General features: G+C 41.4%; 1 protein-coding gene across 7 annotated transcripts in view; it reads right to left on the bottom strand.

Annotated features, from left to right (window-relative positions):
- The window catches only part of LOC119841077 (c-Maf inducing protein), a 183,503-nt gene that overhangs the window by 74,363 nt on the left and 88,293 nt on the right, over window positions 1-20,847 (bottom strand). For all 7 annotated transcript variants that reach the window (XM_043495263.1, XM_043495265.1, XM_043495264.1 and 4 more), the window contains exon 2: window positions 5,999-6,124. In XM_043495263.1, the coding sequence (XP_043351198.1) occupies window positions 5,999-6,112 (114 nt within the window). In that variant the 5' untranslated portion in view covers window positions 6,113-6,124. The remainder of the gene's footprint in view (window positions 1-5,998; window positions 6,125-20,847) is intronic.

Here is a 20,847-nt window from a genome sequence, read left to right as displayed (position 1 = left end):
ATTATGGCATCATATGAAAATACTGAAGTTGTCCAACTCCACAGCTGAGCAGGGTTTCTCTCCAATAGATTCTATTACTTAATTGGATGAGGAAGATTCTGTGGTTAGGCTGCTAGCCTGGCCTTGGGAGATAAGGGCTCAGCTCTCTTCTCTGCCAGAGACTTCCAGTCACTTAGGGAATGTCTTTATAGCAATGCAATAGTATTGCTTTATAGTATGCCCGCAGCTTGGGTAGACATACACATGCTAGCTGTAACTGCACTAACATGGTGAAAAATAGCAGTGTACATGTGCTGGTGCAAACTTCTGCAACATGGAAGTTCCGGGGAGGCTAGTGCACCCCCATTGTCATGTTTACAATGCTATTTTTAGCAGTGCTAGCAAGGGTCTACCCAAGCTGCCATCCCATCTTGGATGGCAGGGTAGCCACATCCACAGTATCTTCATACCTCAGTTCCCCATCTGTACAATGGGAATAACAGAACTTCCCTGCCTCAAATGGGGGTTGTGAGGATAGGTACCATAAAGACAGAGTAAAAACAAGGCCAGGTTGTGACTGACCTTTGCCTGGAAGCACCATGGCTCTCAGTGTTTCACCCTGTGCAAACTCTGCACATGAAGTTGTGTATGTGTATTTCTAAAAGCCTAGACCATTAAGTTGTTATTTCAGGTTTGTGCTTTCCACTGTCACCTATACATGCATCAATTCAGTATTAACAGTAAAATTACATAACATTAAAAATAAGATTTCTACTTCTCATTATTTAATGGATTATAAGATAGAACCTAGAAATAAAAACACCAAAAATGAATAACGATACTGTCACCTCATTAGTGGCTCCTTTCTACTATAAAAAAGTCTCTCTAAACAAGTCTCCATTATTCTCTGCCCCCTAACCACTTGCATTACATCCTTGAACAATGAAGCAACAGAAGAGCTATTAGACAAAAGAGAAATTCCATTTCTTACAATTTTGTAAGTACTTTATACCTAGAAATACTGCAACAAATTTTGGAAAAGTGAGTACCAGAGCTGAGGAAATACATTTGCATTTATACGTCTAGGGTCTTCAATTTGAGTGGAGGACAGAAGCGCATCTTAAAAGTGTTTCCACCTTTTTTGCTCAAATTTGCCTCTGCCGTCTGTCCTGCATTACCCGATCATTGGTGTTTAGACTTGGGGTAGAATGCCCAGGGCTCATGTCTTACATAACATTAACTGTGCTGGAATGGATTCTTCAGGTTCCAGATTCCATGTATTCCTGAGCCTCAACCTACACTGGAAAGTTCATCACACCTGGGCTGCATCGTTCATACAGCTGGCAGGCAGGGAACATTCTCTGTCCCAGGTAGTTTCCCACACTCTTCCCCAAGTCCCAGTCTTACCTTCTTATTTTCTTAGGGGTTGCTATGAGGCTGTTTTGGGGGGGGGGGGCAGGATCAGATGGGGACAACTGGTGTCGGAAGGGTGGGGGGAGTTCCTCCTGAAAGGTTCAGATAGTTGAATTCTAACCTCCAAGTGTTAGTCTACTTAGAACCAAATTTCAGGGATCATATTTGGAACCTCTCTCACCCCTCACACAGAACCCTTCTGCCCTAATGCATAAATAAAGGCAAAGATCATGGTCAAAAACCTCAGCTGGTGTAAACTAAAATGGAGTCATGACAGTTCACTCCAGCAGAGGATATGGCCCAAGATGTTGCCATGGATGACTCTTACTGAGAAAAGAAAGTATATCTGCTGTGTTGAAAATCATCACCATCAAGATATTTTTATGGCATTTTAACACCATCCAAAACCCCAGGCACTGGAACAAAGTGAAGGGCTAACGTCAGGGTCTGAGCAACAAGATGTATCCTTAGCCACTGGTAAACCACTCTGCATATGAAAGGACCTGTCTGAAGTAACTGCAGAAGACAGCCAGAGTAATAGGAGTGTGATCTAGCGTGTCCAGAATAGACTCAGAGTCACTCTGTTGTTCCATGTTCCTGCAGAACCCTGGAATATAGAGAACACAGTTCATTTCAGTGCCTAGTGTCAGGTTGTTAATGGGCATCAACTGGGTGCAACTTCAAATCAATGCTACCTCAACCCTGAAGAAAGCCGAATGAAGATCACAAGAAGTCACAAACACACACCTGGTGAAAGACCCAACGGAGAAGATCCCTGGCTTCGATATTATAGATTCATAGATACTAAGGTCAGAAGGGACCATTCTGATCATCTAGTCCGACATCCTGCACAACACAGGCCACAGAAGCTCATCCACCCACTCCTACAAAAAACCTCACCTATGTCTGAGCTATTGAAGTCCTCAAATCGTGGTTTAAAGACTTCAAGGAGCAGAAAAGCCTCCCTCAAGTCAACCATGCCCCATGCTACAGAGGAAGGCGAAAAACCTCCAGGGCCTCTCCAATCTGCCCTGGAGGAAAATTCCTTCCCGACCCCAAATATGGCGATCAGCTAAACCCTGAGCATATGGGCAAGATTCACCAGCCAGATACTACAGAAAATTCTTTCCTGGATAACTCAGATCCCATCCATCTAATATCCCATCTCAGGGGATTAGGCCTATTTACCCTGAATATTTAAAGATCAATTAATTACCAAAATCCCATTATACCATCATACCATCTCCTCCATAAACTTATCGAGTAGAATCTTAAAGCCAGATAGATCTTTTGCCCCCACTGCTTCCCTTGGAAGTCTATTCCAAAACTTCACTCCTCTGATAGTTAGGAACCTTTGTCTAATTTCTAGTCTAAACTTCCTGGTGGCCAGTTTGTACCCATTTGTTCTTGTGTCCACATTGGTGCTGAGCTGAAATAATTCCTCTCCCTCTCCTGTATTTATCCCTCTGATATATTTATAGAGAGCAATCATATCTCCCCTCAACCTTCTTTTCGTTAGGCTAAACAAGCCAAGCTCCTTAAGTCTCCTTTCATAAGACAAGTTTTCCATTCCTCGGATCATCCTAGTAGCCCTTCTCTGTACCTGCTCCAGTTCGAATTCATCCTTTTTAAACATAGGAGACCAGAACTGCACACAGTATTCTAGGTGAGGTCTCACCAGTGCCTTGTATAATGGTACTAAAACCTCCTTATCTCTACTGGAAATGCCTCTCCTGATGCATCCCAAAACCGCATTAGCTTTCTTCACAGCCATATCACATTGGCAGCTCATAGTCATCCTATGATCAACCAATACTCCAAGGTCCTTCTCCTCTTCCATTACTTCTAATTGATGCGTCCCCAGCTTATAACTAAAATTCTTGTTATTAATCCCTAAATGCATAACCTTACCCTTCTCACTATTAAATTTCATCCTATTACTATTACTCCAGTTTACAAAGTCATCCAGATCCTTCTGTATAATATCCCGATTCTTCTCTGAATTGGCAATACCTCCCAGCTTTGTATCATCTGCAAACTTTATTAGCACATTCCCACTTTTTGTGCCAAGGTCAGTAATAAAAAGATTAAATAAGATTGGTCCCAAAACTGATCCCTGAGGAACTCCACTGGTAATCTCCCTCCAGCCTGACAGTTCGCCTTTGCTTATGGGCAATCTTAAACTGCACCTGCCCAAACCATGTCAGATGCGGGTACCTGATGCACTAATGGAAAATTAAAAACTCTCTAGTGTGCAACTGTTGTAACCCAGAACAAATTGTGGAACATATCACAACTCAATGCCATATTCACAAATACGATGGAGGCATCATAGTGATGCACTCCGCTACTCCAAGCGCAATTATCTGGCTTAGCCACCTAAATGTAAAATTATAATTGTTGTGCTACATCTACATCAGCCATAGGAAGATGATGATGATGATGATGATGATGAACTGGGTTATTTTCTCTTAAAAACCACAACTGTTTATCCCTCAAAGAAGGAAGAAGCCTAATGCTTCCTATGAAGATTGCACTGCAGTCTGCTATTGACCAGCTTCCCCAATAATGCTTCAATATTTAATCTGACCAATTAAAAATATTGGAATGTCAGATACAGCTATCTATCATCTTTTGTGCTTCTGATGGACAGCTGATCAGCACCAGGGCCACAAGTACACAATCAGAAGAGGTATCAACTTCTGCCAGAGCGGCACTGTTCATATCTTCATATATATTACTGAACTACTTCCGGAGCTGCTGTGGTATAGTAAAGATAGAAATGCAATTTCCCTTATAATCACCCTTCTGCAGTTACTCATATTTTCACCAGAACAATTTCCTTTGGAGATGAAATTTTTTATGAGTTATCTCCATTTCAAAGATACTCAATTTTTTTTCCTCCACAGTTTCTGCTGAAATCACTCAGCCATTTCTGAATTCTACACATGTGAAACACGCATTCTTGTTCACATATTCCAGTCAGAAGAAACAATGCACACCCAAGAGTCAACACCTAAACAGATATTGAAACTTGATCTATTCTGTAGTCACCACTGAGATCTAAGGAACAGCCAAATTTGGAGAAAACAGGGTCAGCAGTTTTGAAATTATGATTGCTGAAAGATTTTTTTTTTTAAAGTACATATACAGTTGGATTTTCAGTTAGCTTTCTTTTCTTGATCTACAGCAGTTTCAAAACTCAGGAATGTGGTGGAGCACTCTGCTCTCAGCTAAACTTGCAATGACCTTAGAAATCCTACAAAACCTTACAAACACATGAGGAAGTGTGGGATAATGTAAAAATAAAGGAAAAGATGGTGCCTCCTGTTTAGAAATAGGACTTAAGGAGGACTGAATACAGGAAACTATATACTATATAACACCACAGCACAGCTGTAAAACAGCTGGTGATGGTAATCAGAATGTTACACAACAATCAGACGTAGGGAATCGTGCCCAAGGACGCTATCCTCATATGAATAGCACTTATCATTAGACTTTTCATCCAGAGATCTCAAAGTGCTTTAAAAAAAAAAAAGTGGGCATCCCTACTCCCAATTTCAAGGTGGGAGAACTAAAACACAGATTAATGGCTTGTTTTTCAGATGTGCTGAACACCCACTAATACAGCTGTTCAGGATGTGTCTCACCCAGAGTTACATGGCACATCAGTCGCCAAACTCTGAAAAGAAACCAGGTCCCCTGACTCCAAAGTCAGGGCCATATCTACTGAACCATGCCGTTTCCCTGAAGCTCTTGGAGATCTCATTTGAAATGCATGTCTATTAGTGTCTGTCCTCCACAATCTCTTTTTTCTGCTCCATCATGTGGTGTGTGGGAGGGACCAACTTGCTTCTTCAAACTGAGAATGCTATGAGCAAGTTCTAAGAGTAAGACAGACATGCAGTTGAGGTGTCCTTGAGGGCTGGCTGTTTTTAAATAAATCCTAGCATTTTGAAGAATTACATAAACATTTCTGCCCCACATCACCCCGGGTCACCAACCCACAGGGTGGTAATGGAATTATCCATTTCCAAACAGATACTTGAAAGTTCAGACAATTGAGCCATCTGATTAGCAGAACCTTCTAAGGTGCTTTTTTCTCTAAAATCTAATGGCATTCTATCTCACCTGAAGTCTTTACATTAAGAGTGGATGTCTTTATAAAAGATATTATTTAAATTTCACTGAAAGTTCTGTGCTCTTGGCCAGGAATTACAGAGTGAAATTCTATAGTCTGTGTTATTCAGGTTGTCAGACTAGATCATTATAATGGACCCTTTGGGCCTCAAAAATCTATGAATTCTCCCACAAAGCCCTGTCCTGTTTATAAAATCTGCTGCAAGTTTAAATCATCTTGGCCCAACAATTCCCATTCTTCACCATCACTTTAAAAAAAAACAAACAGCAGGCACAGCAACCCAAACAATCTTGAATGGCTCTGAATGTGTCACCTCACACAAATCTGTTGGTAAGTAACCGACTTGACCACAGTGAATTATCTGCCCAGTGTCAGCCTGGCTAATCACGGTTAAGATCTCAGACTTAGCAAACAGAGAATTGAAGTGATTAATAGAGAGTTGTTCTTTCATGTTTACTGTACCTGCAGTAAGACTGTACCCCCAGGAATTGTGAGCTGTAAACAGTACTTAGGGGCATTCTCCCAGGAGAGCAGCTGAACGTCTTCAATAGCACTGTAGGAAATTGAGTTTTCCATATACCCAATTGGCTGCAAGAAAAGAAACAGAGAAAGAAAGAAAGAAAGAATAAGCATTTATTTACTCAAAAAGTTTCACAACATGTATTCAAATGCATTACGCCACAGAAACTGATCCCATTGTATTTGGTGCTGGGAATAACTGTATAGCGTCTGATTGCCTTTGATGTTCTGAGCCCATATGGAATGGGTGATAGGCAGCAGGGGAGTACACACCATTAGCCATTCCCCTCTGGAACATCAGGCCTAAATCCTGGGGAGGTCACACGCGAAATTGTGTGTGACCTCACGTTTGCTCCATCTGATCCTGTCATGCAAACACTGAACAACTTGGTGGAACTGGAAGTTTAATGAGGAGAGAACCTGAACCGACCCCTTGCTGCGTCTGGAGTCAGGAATAAAGTGCAGAGGAAGCACGTGGTCAGAAGCTTGTGAGAAGCTCCTATACAGGTCATTCTATAGAGTTATCAGTCCATCCCTCGCATGTATGGGAGTGTTAAAGTCACAAAGGAGTAGACAAAACCAGGAAACAACGGAGGTTAATCAATCAAGCCTGTGGAGGAGGCTACAGTTGTTGATCACATCTATCAACACTGCAGCAGAAGCAGGCGTCCTAGAGGCGCGCTAGCTCTGTTCAAACCAGTGCATTCAACATAGCAGTGTGGCGGCACAGGCTAGCTGCCCGAGTATGTACCCAGGAGGTGGGTGGGACTGTACTTGGGCCACTAACTCAAGCCGCTGCCCATGCTGCCACAGCCACGTTGTCATTTTTAGCATACTAGCTTAAGCAGAGCTGAGCTGTGCTAGTCTAACTGTGCTGGAAAGCATCTTCCCAGCTGCTGTGTAGACAAATCCTGCACAAAATGTATTGATTTGGATTGGTTAAATGAATTTGTGAGCTCAATGCTGAGCAGGATTTGAGTTGAGATATGCCTGGGTGTGTCCGTAGGAGGAAGATACTTGGATTGCATTGACAAAATAGCAGTGTAATATACTTAAGCTGGGAAGGATTAGATTTTTATTAATGGAATATCGGTAAACAAATTCCACTGTACACTCACAAACCGATGAAAAAATATTTTGATCGATGATAATCGATATTTTACACATAAGCAACATTTCTTTCTTTGCCTGAAAACTTAACAGAGTTTGTTTTAAGGATATTTACATTTTATATTTTGACAATTTGTGTTTTATTTGAATCTCAGCATCTATGTAATTAATTATTTCTGACACCCCGCTCCCCCAACCATTGTCCTCCATAATTTTCCACAATGATGAAAATTTAAATCCATAAAAATAGGGAAAAAATGCTTTAAAATAATCATCAATATTATCTGCCAAAATTATGAAGAAAAATTCTTCCAAACCTAAATGTATTGTGTTGGTTTTTGTTCCGCCTTCTGCTTACAAAGCTGACCAAGTTCATTATCAAATCTAGAACACTGACTCTATCAGTGAGTTTTTGGGCTCCAAAGGTGTCTTCTATGCACCTGGCAGAGAGTGGTGGATACACACTCAACCAACAGCTTCAAGATTTAGGGCTTGTCCACACTGGCACTTTACAGCACTGCCACTTTCTGACTCAGGGGTGTGAAAAAAAAAAAAACACCCTGAGTGCAGCAAGTTTCAGCGTGGTAAAGTGCTCCCAGCGCTGGGAGCTACGCCCCTGATGGACGTGGGTTTTTTCCAAGCGCTGGGAGAGCTCTCTCCCAGCACTCTGCCGTGACTACACAAGCCACGTTAAAGCGCTGCCGCTGCAGCGCTTTAACATTGCCAGCGTAGACTAGCCCTGATAATCAAAGGCAGCCCCACCAACCTGCTTATAGCTGCTACATTTAGATGTCAGTTTCCTGAAGAGGTTGCCACTGCCTGATTACAAGTGAAAGTTACAATTAAAACAAACAAAAAAATAACATGCTGCAATTAAATGTGTGACATGAATCAACAGTGAGGAAACTAAAAGTTAAATACAAAGCTTCTTTTTTAACCTTCCTCACCAATCTAAGGTATTAGAGCAGACAGTACAAATACCACTAGGATATATTCTAAATAGTTGACATTTTATTATTTTCACATATAAACATACAAACACATTTTATCCTACACACACACACACACACACACACACACACACACACACAAAAATTATTTGAGTTAATCCAGTGCTACACAGCAATCCTGAGACACTCCACTAGCTGCACTCAGGGCTCATACAGATAGAGAAATTGTCCAGCATAGCTAGTAGAATAACTATTCTGCTATAACTATGACGGTATTTTCTCCATAGACCAGCCCTTAGACTGAGCCCTGCTTGCAATAAACAATAGGTGTTTATTATTCTTAATTATGTATTATTTTCTCAGTATTTCTGGTTTACATCTAATTTACATGTTCTGAATATATTACTCCCTCCTAGTTTAAATTATGTTAATCAACAGTCTTGCAATAGTCTATAAAGAAAATGAAAAAAAGAAAAAAAAATCCTGTCAAAACTTCAACTACCCCAGGGGCAAACAGGAGCAGCTCTAACAATCACAACAGAGGATCTTGTGGGTGAGTGTGAAATAAGCAAATTCCTTTTGGAATGTAGCTACTTTTTAGCTGCACTACTTACTTCCATAAGGTAAGTGGGCAGTGTGTATGAAAAATCATACTCACTTTCACTCTTTAAAAGTATACAGAAGTCCCATATAAAATGTCTGCCAAAATGTAGTAAATGCCCCTATAACACAAAATTGCTACAACAAAACCATCAGCTGTCTTTTTAGCAAGAAAAAAAAAAATATAGGAGTGCAGCCTAAAAAAAAAACCCTCTTAAAAAATGTTCTGAATAATGCCTGTTGTGGAAGTGTAAATTTTATACAACTCTAGTGATGAAACATGTTCGCTGTCTCTTTAACAAAAGTTTGTTGTGCAGGAAGTATGATAAACTTCTGTTTATTCATTTACCCACAATATTATTCCATGCTAGTGACTGGCGTCCCAGTGGTTTCTGCTGAAACTGTACGTCAGACGTTGCCTACTGGAGAGTAATTATCTTGTTCTCACAGGAAAGCAAAAGCCCAAGACCCTTTAGAGATCAAGACTATGACACTCAGGGAAAATACGAAAAACAGCATGAGCAGGGTCTATTAGGCTCAGGAGACAAAAGTTTTCAACAACATGCTTTCAAAGAATGGCGGGGCAGGGGGAATCCAGCACCAGCAGCGGTAAATATCAAATGAATAGGGCAGGAGCAATGCAAATTGTTCTCTAGGGCCCCCACCCTGTGTGGTGCTGAGTGCCCTGAGCTCCCATTCCCTTCAAACGGGAGTTAAGAGTGCCCAGAACCCCACAGACACTAATCCTGAGACAAAGATTTTTCCCAAAGCTTTTCCCGTAACTGCCTTTTTAAACTGTCACAAAGAGAAGGGACCCAGTTCAATCACAGCTCTGTAATCTTTCAACAACTAAATCTCATCCCAAAGACCGAACATCAGCTGATATTCATTAATCAACACATTTATAAAGAATAAAATAATGTACAACCCTGCCTTCTTATTAAAGGATCAAAAGAAAACCATTAGTCATTAATAGATATTTCTATTTTGTTTTATTCTCCCATAGCCAGAGTATTTTTTACCTTGAGGGCTAATTTATATACCATTTAAATATCACTTCTGCCTCCCCCCGCTTCTTTCCCCTCTCTCCCCGCACAAATGTACTTCAACAAGGTTTCAAATCTTCCATCACAGAGAATGGATTAGATTTTGTTACAGTTTCAAGGTAACTGCACCTGTATCTCCCCTCTCCGCTTGTGGCCACTCAGATCTCAGGCCTCCATCTATCTCTCGATAGGGACCCAGGTCTCACTCCCTTCTTACCAGGGCTTTAAGGCTGCACAGCTCCCTGCCTTACACTGCGATATCCTCAGCAAGCCAGTCAGTCTAGCACCCAGCAGCTGTGCTTTGCTCTCTCTCCCAGGACAACGAGTGGATTTACCAGTGACCACACAGCTGTTCCAAAGCAAAAGTACATTTATTCTTAGAGCAAAAGCATCACCAAGAAAACATACACAAAACAATAAAAGGAATTAAATGCTCACTAAATCAGGAAATGCCCATCTCCAACATGGAGAGTCTGGTAGGCCAAAGTCTTTCCCTTCTGCAAAGGTTGGCGCTGCCCTACGACACCAAGTCCTGTGTCTGCTGTATCGAAAGGAAGGCTCTGGGTTTGTTTAAACTCAATCTTTTATACCAAAAGCCTTGGTTTGTCCCCCAGCCTCCAGAAAACAGGTAAAAACTGTCCCTTCCTCTATACCTAGCTTCAAAGGCTGGAAATCTCCATAGCCAGCATTGGGATTTTGCATTAATCACCCCCAAGTGATTCCAGATTTCACAGGAAACACCACCCACCCACCCAAGTGAGCCAGCAACACACAAATACACATCACCTGTACTGATACAAATGACTATGGATATTCTACAGCTTGTACTGTCTGGCCCATCTCATCATAAAGGCTTTGAGAGGTTTTCATGCTTTAAACATAAAATACAATACAGTCCCCAAAGACACTGCAAGTGGTTGCAATAGCTGTCACAGTTGTGCTTCCACGGCACAACCTTGATAAGGAAATTTACATAAATATAAATGAGAATTTTGAAATGCCTTCCATTTTAATGATGTAAAGCCATCTTTGCAGCATGGGAAATCTCTCTTAGATTTGACATATTTCAAGCCCCAGACACCCAATATATCCTCCAAAATACCACATCTGAAAATTTTAACTCCGTTTTGCAATTGTAACTGCAGCCATACTGCATAAAGACCCTTGAAATGGTGTTCTTAGATCCTGTTACATACCCACGGCCACATTTCGCACTAGGGGCTGTGGAGAGGTGCATGACACCAGCAAGAGCTCTGGGAGGGTACCATGCCTGAGTCCCACACAGCGCTTGCCAGAGCTCTAGGGAGCTCCATCATGACACTACATCATCCTTTTCAGAAACAAAGCCTTCATTTCCTCCCAGGCAGTGCCAGCTTGGCTGGTCAGTGCAGAGCGGCCTTTACCACTTTGGAGTAGCCAGCACCACACTGGGAAGCCCAAGAACTATACAGTTCCTATCCCTTACACTTGGGAGCAAAGGCTTCTTTGAATGAATTTCATGGGACTGAGCAAAATTTAGCCTTCTATCAAGAAAAACAATTTAAAATCCAATTTATTTTTTATTGTTTATGCAAATGTTCTCATTTTTACATTTCACTCCGCTTTGACAAGGAAACTAGGTTAGTCAGTTTCATGTTTGTGTATAGTTGACAAGTTCTTTGCTGTTGTTTTTGGCCAGTTTTGTTCAACATCTTTATTAATGATCTGGACGATGGGATAGATTGCACCCTCAGCAAGTTTGTGGATGACACTAAGCTTGGGGGAGAGGTAGATATGCTGGAGGGTAGGTAGAGAGTCCAGAGTGACCCAAACAAATTGGAAGATTGGGCCAAAAGAAATCTGATGAGGTTCAACAAGGACAAGTGCAGAGGACCTGGGGATTACAGTGGATGAGAAGCTGGATGTGAGTCAGCAGTGTGCCCTTGTTGCTAAGAAGGCTAATGGCATATTAGGCTGCATTAGTAGGCGCATTGCCAGCAGATCGAATGAAATGATTATTCCCCTCTATTCAGCACTGGTGAGGCCACATCTGGAATACTGCGTCCAGTTTTGGGCCCCCCACTACAGAAAGGATGTGGACAAATTGGAGAGTCCAGTGGAGGGCAATGAAAATGATCAGAGGGCTGCGGCACATGACTTACGAGGAGAGGCTAAGGGAACTGGACATGTTTAATCTGCAGAAGAGAAGAGTGAGGGGGAATTTGATAGCAGCCTTCAACTACCTGAAGGGGGGTTCCAAAGAGGATGGAGCTGGGCTGATCTGAGTGCTGGCAGATGACAGAACAAGGAGCAATGGTCTCAAGTTGCAGTGGGGGAGGTCTAGGTTGGATATTAGGGAAAAAATTTTCACTAGGAGGGTAGTGAAACACTGGAATGCGTTACCTAGGGAGGTGGTGGAATCTCCATCCTTAGAGATTTTTAAGACCCGGCTTGACAAAGCCTTGGCTGGGATAATTTAGTTGGTATTGGTCCTGCTTTGAGCAAGGGGCTGGACTAGATGACCTCCTGAGGTCTCTTCCAACCCTGATATTCTATGATTCTATGAAAAGGCTATTTAAATTAAAGTTAAATCATGGAAACATTTCCATTTACATTAGCTTTTTTGAAACCCATTCTCCCCACAAGACATACATACCTTTCCCTTCAGTGTAAGAGAAGCTGAGAATTTTTGTCCTTTTAAAGAAAAAAAACTTTGCATTTTGTTCAGTTTCATAAAGATTGATAAACCATAAACTTTGAAGCCAAGTCACTTTTTTGATCCAGGACAACCAGATACCAGAAGACAGAGTAAATCATAAACTCAAAGGATTAAATGCTCATAAAATTGAAGGAACTTTCAGATCCAAATTTAAAGTCAGTCTTCCTTCAGCTTTTCTGGGAAGTAGCAGCAGCCTATACAATAAAACAAAAATCTGCACACTTGTTTCCATAGGAAATTGACTAAAAAGGAAAGAATAAACATGACGTCCACTGTTAAAATGAGGCTTGTATGCATTTACTCACATAATAACGTACTAAATCTTCAACTGCATCACTTCTACAAGAGACTGTCTAGATGCACCATACAAATAGAGGGAATCATTCACATAAGATGTGACAGACAGAGGTACATATGTACTGGGGGTGGATGATCGGTAACCCTAAAATATCCTATGACTTTCCCAGAGAGATACCCTTGGTGGAAAAACATGCTATTCTAACACACGCTCCATCACCATCAGATGTCTAGGTCTCATTTGGCTGTTCTTGTTAGTAAGGCATCTAAAATGCATGCAGTTCAGGATGATGAATATGCCCTATTATGTATAGCTGTCCATATCTGTATTAGTGCCCAATCTGGTAAAGTGCACATCACCTCCTGGGAAATGCTGATTGCCCTCACCTCCAACTGGAGTGGAGGTGAGGGTAATAAATTCACACCTTACAGGGTCATGGACTAAGGAATTGCTGATAATGGCAGCCAGCATGAAGAATCTCTGACAATACATGAATACATCCTATGGCTCAAGAAAAGAAATAGCATATTAGAAATTGCCCCTTGTCCCTACAAAATCCAGAGGAATTAACATCTGATCTGGCCAAATATAAGCGACAGGAAGACAATTATCAAGTGCACCTATTGACAATGTGAGGTCATTGATATCCAGCTCAATACAATTTGGCTAATTCTTGATATGGAAGAAATTTATGGTCATTCATTTGTCATAAACAGGTGGAAGTCAATGTTAATCTCATGAAGATTAATATGATAAGAGACAGAAAGTCTAGTAGCAGGACGATACACACAGCTCCACGGTAACATTAGTGTGTAATGACATGGAGAATATGAGTTTTAGGTTTTCCTCTGAAGCCCAACCACCTTTGGATCAAGGGCAGCAGTTCTCAAACTTCATTGCATCATGACCCCTCCCCTGCTGACAATAAAAATTACTACATGACCCCAGGAGGGGGGGGGGGAGAACAAAGACTGAGCCTGCCTGAGCCCTGCTGCCCTGGGTAGAAAGGGGGGGCCCAAAGCTAAGCCCAAGAGCTTCTGTCCTGGGCAGGGGCATATAACCTTAGCCCTGGGCAGTGGGGCTTCAGCTTCAGACTTGCTGGGGCCAGGGCCAACATCAGCCTCAGCAACCCCATTTAAATGGGATCGCAACCCACTTTGGGGTCCTGAACCACAGTTTGAGAACCCCTGATCTAGTGCCAGGATTCTTCATTAGGTGAATCATGGAGTCTGCTGCAGTACAGGAAGTCCTTTCCTAGTCGGGTTGTTAAGCAAAAGATCCATCACATAGCTCCACAGCAAAGGAAACCAAGGAGAGCTCTTTGGTTCTGGATGAGAAGCACTGGAGTCAGGGAAACATGAGTTGAGGAGCACATGGAAGGGTCTGTGTTTCAAAGATGGGGCTATTCTTGAAGAGGGATGGCACTGTGTGTCACTAATTGAGGTAAAGCAAAATGCCACCTCTAGAAGCAGCACTTTCCTGTATGCCTCTGGGTTTGCTTTGGTCACTAACTTTTTTTTTTTAAATGCCTAGGAGAAAGAGTAACACTATCAATTTGATCACAGTGAGCTAGATCTTCAATGCAGCTATACAGTTTACACTAGCTGAGGAGCTGGCTCCATGTATCATACATTATGCACACACATGCTGTAACCTAGGGAATTCTAATCAACAACAGGGAATTCTACCACATTTATCCATACATAGGGAAACACACATGTCCCATGTTCAATGCAGTATAGGTTGATTCCAACAAAAATTAGTTATTATTTGTGTTACTGTAGCATCAAGGAGCCCTAGTCATGGACCAGGATCCCAGTGTGCTAGGTGCTATACAAAGACACAGAACATAAAGACGGTGTCTTCCCCAAGGTGCTAGTTTACAATCTGATTTACTATGTGATTTAATTAAGCAAAGACCCAGATCCTTAGCTGGTGTCAATCCACAGAGCTCCAAAAGACTGTAGCGGAACTTCATTGTTTTATACCAGCCGAAAATCAGGCTGAACCAGAAATTCATCTGAATTTTAGCTCAGCAGCAGATCAGGTGCAACTCCGCTTTTTCTCCAAATATTTAAGGATACCTGGGATTGCAGGCTGTCACATTAAAATGTAACACTGTCATTTAACAAAAATGTGGATGATCGTAGACTGCACACAAAGTACTTTCATAATTTGCAGTGCGTTTGATGTACCAATCCCATGCAGTCACATGTAATGGAGAGAACAAAACTGTCTGTCACGCAATTGACAAGAAAAGCTAGTCTCCGCCTCAACATGAAATAATCTCTCCAAAGTCTGAGTCATCAGAGCAACAACAGGGGGGCGGGAGGGAAAGAGAAGAGAAGAGAAGAGAAGAGAAGAGGATGGGAGAAAAAAATCTTGAGAAAAAATAAATGCAAATTGCTTCAGATGTTGAATGAATATAAATGTTTCTATTAATCATATTTAATAAGCAGCTAACAGCAGCACATGAGCTGACACTCAGACTTACACCATTACCTTGCATCTAGTGAAAGCAATGATTTGGATATGAAAAATTCTCTCTTAGAAATTCACCTTCAAAAGGGGGAAAAAATAAAGTCATTTTACAGGAAACATGCTGTGGAAGAGGAGTCAAGTTAGCAGAAAAAAAAATCTGTTAATAGGTTGCTTAAAAACCAATGTTATAAAATCCATGTATGCACTTTCTCAATAGGGAAGGAGAGTTATTTCTTTCATAGTCAAACCCAGATGAGGAACCAGTGAAAGCATGCTGTTTTTATTTTATCCATAGAATTATTTGACTTTCAGACAGTAAGATGAGAGGCGTATCTTAATGGCTTTTGATGATGCACAGCCACCAACAAGAACACTCTGCCTCAGCAGCTCATAAGAAGTCAATTTCTTGCTTTGGGAGGAAGGTTAATGTGACAAAGTGACACCAGGGGAATCTTTAATGTATTGAATGATTATGGACTGATGGGCTGGCATTTGAAAAGCACACTCTGCATGTATGCTGGAAAGTCCTCCCTCCATGTATCGTGCTACTGCCAACCAGTGTTGAACAGCCACTCTGCTGATGTGGGAGGAGTCACCCATGTGCAACACGTGCTGTATGAAGGAGAGCTGACCCCTCATAGAATTAGGGACTTGATCACATTTTGCAACTAAGTCTGTTGAACTCTATTGATTCAGTGAACGCTACAGGATGACCATCAGCGGACAGAAGTGGGACAGGGAGGGAGCCACACTTGGCACAAGCTGTTATACATGGCAAGGTTTTCTAACACAGGCCAAGCCCAGGTGGAAAGCTTTGTTCTCCAAGTACCTGATCCTTCAACTCTCATTGATATCAATGCGAGTGAAGGTCATTCAACAGCTCGCAGAAAGCTGTGAGCCATATGACAAAGATATATGGGGACTGCTCAGCCACAAGGAGTTTATTCCTACAGAGAGTGGACAGTCAAGCCATTAATGTAAAATACTTCGTAATTATAGAGCATCTTCCACCAAAGGATCCCAAAGCACTTTACAAACTCCAACCAGTAGTCTCACAATAGGAAGATAACAGATAGAACACAGAACAGTGATACTGGGACAGATCAATGGTCCATCTAGCCCACTAACTGGGCCAGTGCCAGGTACTTCAGAGGGAATGAACAGAGCAAAGCAATTATTGAGTGATCCATCCCCTGGCTTAGGGACACCCAGCACAATTGGGTTGCCTCCCAGACCACCTTGGCTAATAGTCATTGATAGATCCATCCTCCATTAACTTATCTAATTCTTTTTTGAACCTAGTTATACTTTTGGCCTTCACAACATCCCCTGGCAATAAGTTCCACAGACTGACTGTGCGTTGTGCAAAGAAGTACTTCCTTTTGTTTGTTTTAAACCTGCTGCCTATTAATTTCATTTGGTGACCCATGGTTTAAAAATTCCAAACCATTAGTCTCACAACACCCATGTGAATGACTATCCCCCATGTACCAATGAAGAAAATGAGCAACAGAAAGATTACTCTGCAGCGATGGCGGGGGCTCAGTACTTCTGAGGATCAAGCCCTAAATGGCCTGCCCACGGTCACACAAAGTTTGCCATATCCTAGACATGTGATTTAACTATAAGTCCATCCTTCTTACCACTTAAATTATCTTACTGTTTTCTTAACATGGGCAACCATTTATCCTAATTCATGTTGCTTAGCTATTAATATCCATATTGCTATACATTTTGTGATTACTATTTTCCCCTCCCATCCTTTGTCGTGTCTAATAAGACAGTAAATTCTTCAAGGAAAAGACTGTTTCTTACTATGGGTACGAACTAGCACAATGGGGCCCCTATCTCAGTTGAGGCCTCCAGGTGCTATTACAAAACAACTAATTAAAAAAAGAAGAAGAAGATGGCCAACAAGTAACAGAAAGGCTGACTGACAACTGAGAGAGGCTGATGTGTATTTAACATCACCAACACAAACCATATATAAAGTATAGAAAACAAATCTATACATTTTGATTGTCCCCCTCTCTCTTCCTATGTTGCCTGTCTTCTTGGATTGAAAGCTACTTTGGACAGAAAAATTGCAAGCATATTGTGCCCTTTCAGAACAGCAATAATAAAAAAAACAGTAACAGCAATAACAAGCATTCGTTGCAGAAGCCGCTGGGCACATGCACACATTTGTAAAATAATTAAATTGTATATATGCACATTTTAAAAAAAAAAATCACACCACTCTTCCCTTAATAGGCAGCATCAATAGACAAACACCCAAACCTCTAGCTAAATTTCCATAGCAACAGCGATGTGACAGAAAACACTCCATCCGCAAACCACTGAGTCAAGGCTGCCCTCCGTTTCCAATTATCTTCAAGCCAACACTTAGTGAACAGATTGGCCTTGCACTGTGCCATGAAATGCATCAAACTCAAGTACTGGCAGACTAGCGAGGCAAGCAAGCACTATACTCGAGGACATTCCATTGTGCACCCGAGGTATCGTCTATAGCTAAACTAAAATGCATGGCAACAAAGTATTGGCTGAAAGATGTTGTACTCGCACAAATAACTATCACCCCAGGCTCTTCTAAACTGGTTTTAGGGCCAGGTACTAGATGTTTAGCTCAGCACCATATGAACTGAGGAAATCTACAATGATTTCTCCCCAGTATGGATAGGAAACCACAACAACCACTGCAGCACCACTGGTTTCAGAGTAGCAGCCGTGTTAGTCTGTATTCACAAAAAGAAAAAGAGGACTTGTGGCACCTTAGAGACTAACAAATTTATTTGAGCATAAGCTTTCGTGAGCTACAGCTCACTTCATCGGATGCAGCACCACTGGTTCAGCTAACCTGTAACACACTGACTCTTTTGTGGCTCAGCCAATACAAAAGATAAGGGACTTACTCCTACTGCCAGCTAAGGAAAAACTCCAACAATTGCACTGTCGCAGCACACATCTGTTAAAGGTCTGCCAACCCCATACCAATGGAGTGCTTTATTTGAGGAAATTACTCCGAAGTTCCTCATTACAGCCAAATCCAGACCCTAATGGATAGATGCTTTAAAGTCCAAGAACACACAAGTACAACCTCCGTTGTTAGGCAAGCCATGCAGTCTCAAAACTTTTTTTTTTTTTTTTTTTTTTGGCAAAAACAATGTTGCTGTGTGAAAGACATGCGAGTCATCGCAAAAGCCAGCAAGATAACCCACCATTACATGCACTTAACAGAAGCCCTGCAGTGGCTTCTTTGCTCAGGGCATCTCCTAGAGCTCACATCTGGGACCTAACAGAAGAAGAACATCACCTAGCCTCAAATATCAAGCTGGCACACGAAGAAAATCTCTTAAGCACCAGAGACCAGGCCATAAGCATATACAGATTACTTTGCTATGAAATAAAAGACCAGCACAGATCTCTATTTAATTTTTTTTTTTTAACAGCTCTAACAATTGAGAAACCATTGTTTTAGTCAAAGGCAGTAACACACTGTTGCATAGTATCTTTTCTTTCAAGGACACCAGGGAAGCCAGAAATAGGCACCTTTGCCAAAAGAAAGATCTCCAGACAGTGGCAACAATTCCTAGAAAGGTGCTGGGACTATCATCCCTTGCTTGGCATAGATCAGCTATGCGTCTTTCACACAGGATCCCCATCTATCTATGCCAGGAGAAAACTTTGGCATTTCCAAGGGGATTTCTCCTTGCAAGTCAAGTACCAAATGCAAGGGTAGATGGCATGATATGGGAGAAGATGCAGCCAGCACTCAGCCCACAAACTCAGCTCTAATACATTCTGCATATACAGTCAAGCATGAAAAGGTACACTGGTACCAAATACTGAAGCTGTGCAGATGTTGAATCATCACATCCTGTAAAGTTATTGATTTGTCTCTCAGACTTTGGCCACCTCTGGCAGCCCTCACTGTTTTCTTTACAGCATATCACAGCTTGTTTCTTATGCTGTTTGTTTTCAAGACCTGGGATTTAATCACTGCCAAGCGAGAACAGCTAAACATAGTACAAATGTGCTGCACTTTAAATGTCTCAATCTTTGCTTAAACAAATAGCCCCAAAGGCTGACCACACAGTCTCTAGTTCCCAGGATTCAATGTTTCATCTCAATCCAGATAGAGCACTGCATACTGGAATCTGTAGTCTCTGTGAGCCAAACCTCTGTATTAAAGAAGAGAAGTAATACAATCTATTCCCTTTCATGTAAATTAGGTGCAAGCCTTGAGCTTCCAACAAGTTGTTAGTGTAACCTTCTACTGGATGAATTATAAACTCCCCAGTCCTGGCTTGAGAGATATTACATAAGGGGAAGGACATCGTGTTTTCTTTCAAGTGTCTCATCTTTATTAGACAATATTGGTATTCCTCATGAGGATTTTAATTAATGCATGTTCCTATGGCTATGTCAACGGTTTACCTTCACCACTTCCACAGCATTACAGAGAACACGTCATCACTCCAATGGAAAGCACTCTACTTATTCTTTTTTTTTTTTTTAAACAGGAAGTCTTTGGTAAAATTGCAATTACTCAACCCCTCCTCAAACTCTCCAGGCTCCACCTATAACCTCCTTCAGTGCTGATCCTCCTCCTCGTTTAATGACTGACTTGTTTGGATTGTAAGGAGTGTTGCTGTTTAAATATAGGGTAAATGAAATGTGTAATACCTGCACCATGGAGGGTGGGGTGAAGAATGGCAATTGCAGTGTGAAAGTGAATCAAGTATGAGAGATGTGTCAGTTTACTGGTAGACACACAATGGAGATGACACAGAGTATCAATTAGATTCCAAGCTAGCTTTGTTAAATCTTCTTTACCGCACACAAGAATTTTCACAGGTTTCTAAACATGCTTCTTTATCTTCATTTTTTTTAAAATGAAATTCAACTAAAACAATAATGGTTTGTGCTGTAGCGATGGCGAACTACAAGTTGATGCAAAAGATGCCCATTTGGTAAACTTGTTAGTTTTAATGTAATATTTATAAGCATGAGGTTTTTTCCAAGGTAAAGATCTCATAAAATGAAAATAAAGACACCTGCTTGGGAAAGGTGTTGTATCACCATCGTAACCAACATTGTTTTAGCGAAACTACAACCAGAAACACCACATTCTCAGTAATGGCCAGACGTTCATACGTCAGTGGTTCTTTTGACGCAGCAGAATAATTCTATAGAAATTACAACATACCTTCTGGGAATTTAGGTCAACTTCAAAAACACAAACTCTCCAATTTCCTCAAGAAGTCTTTTGTTTATTTGAATCTGAACCAAGCTGTCCTATTGTCAGCCACACAAACACATTACTTTATCAGTTTAAGCTTTCTCCCTCCTCTTGTTTGTTAACTCCACTTGGTAGGTCTACACTTAAAATTAGATTGTAAATCCACTGGGATAGGGACAGTGGGTTGCTATGTGGTCATTGAGCCTGCAGCACAATGGGGTCCCAAACCTGATTATAGACCCTATGCACTAACACATAATTAGAGCGTACACAGAAGCCCAGAGGAGTTCTGTCATGAGGCTCTATGTATTAGAATTACACATCAAATTTTGACACAGGCACTCTCCAGAAATCCCTCTACTATGTG

This window comes from Dermochelys coriacea, chromosome 12 (genome assembly GCF_009764565.3).
Source record: "Dermochelys coriacea isolate rDerCor1 chromosome 12, rDerCor1.pri.v4, whole genome shotgun sequence".
Lineage (NCBI taxonomy): Eukaryota > Metazoa > Chordata > Testudines > Dermochelyidae > Dermochelys > Dermochelys coriacea.
This window is presented reverse-complemented; position numbering and strand designations above follow the sequence as displayed.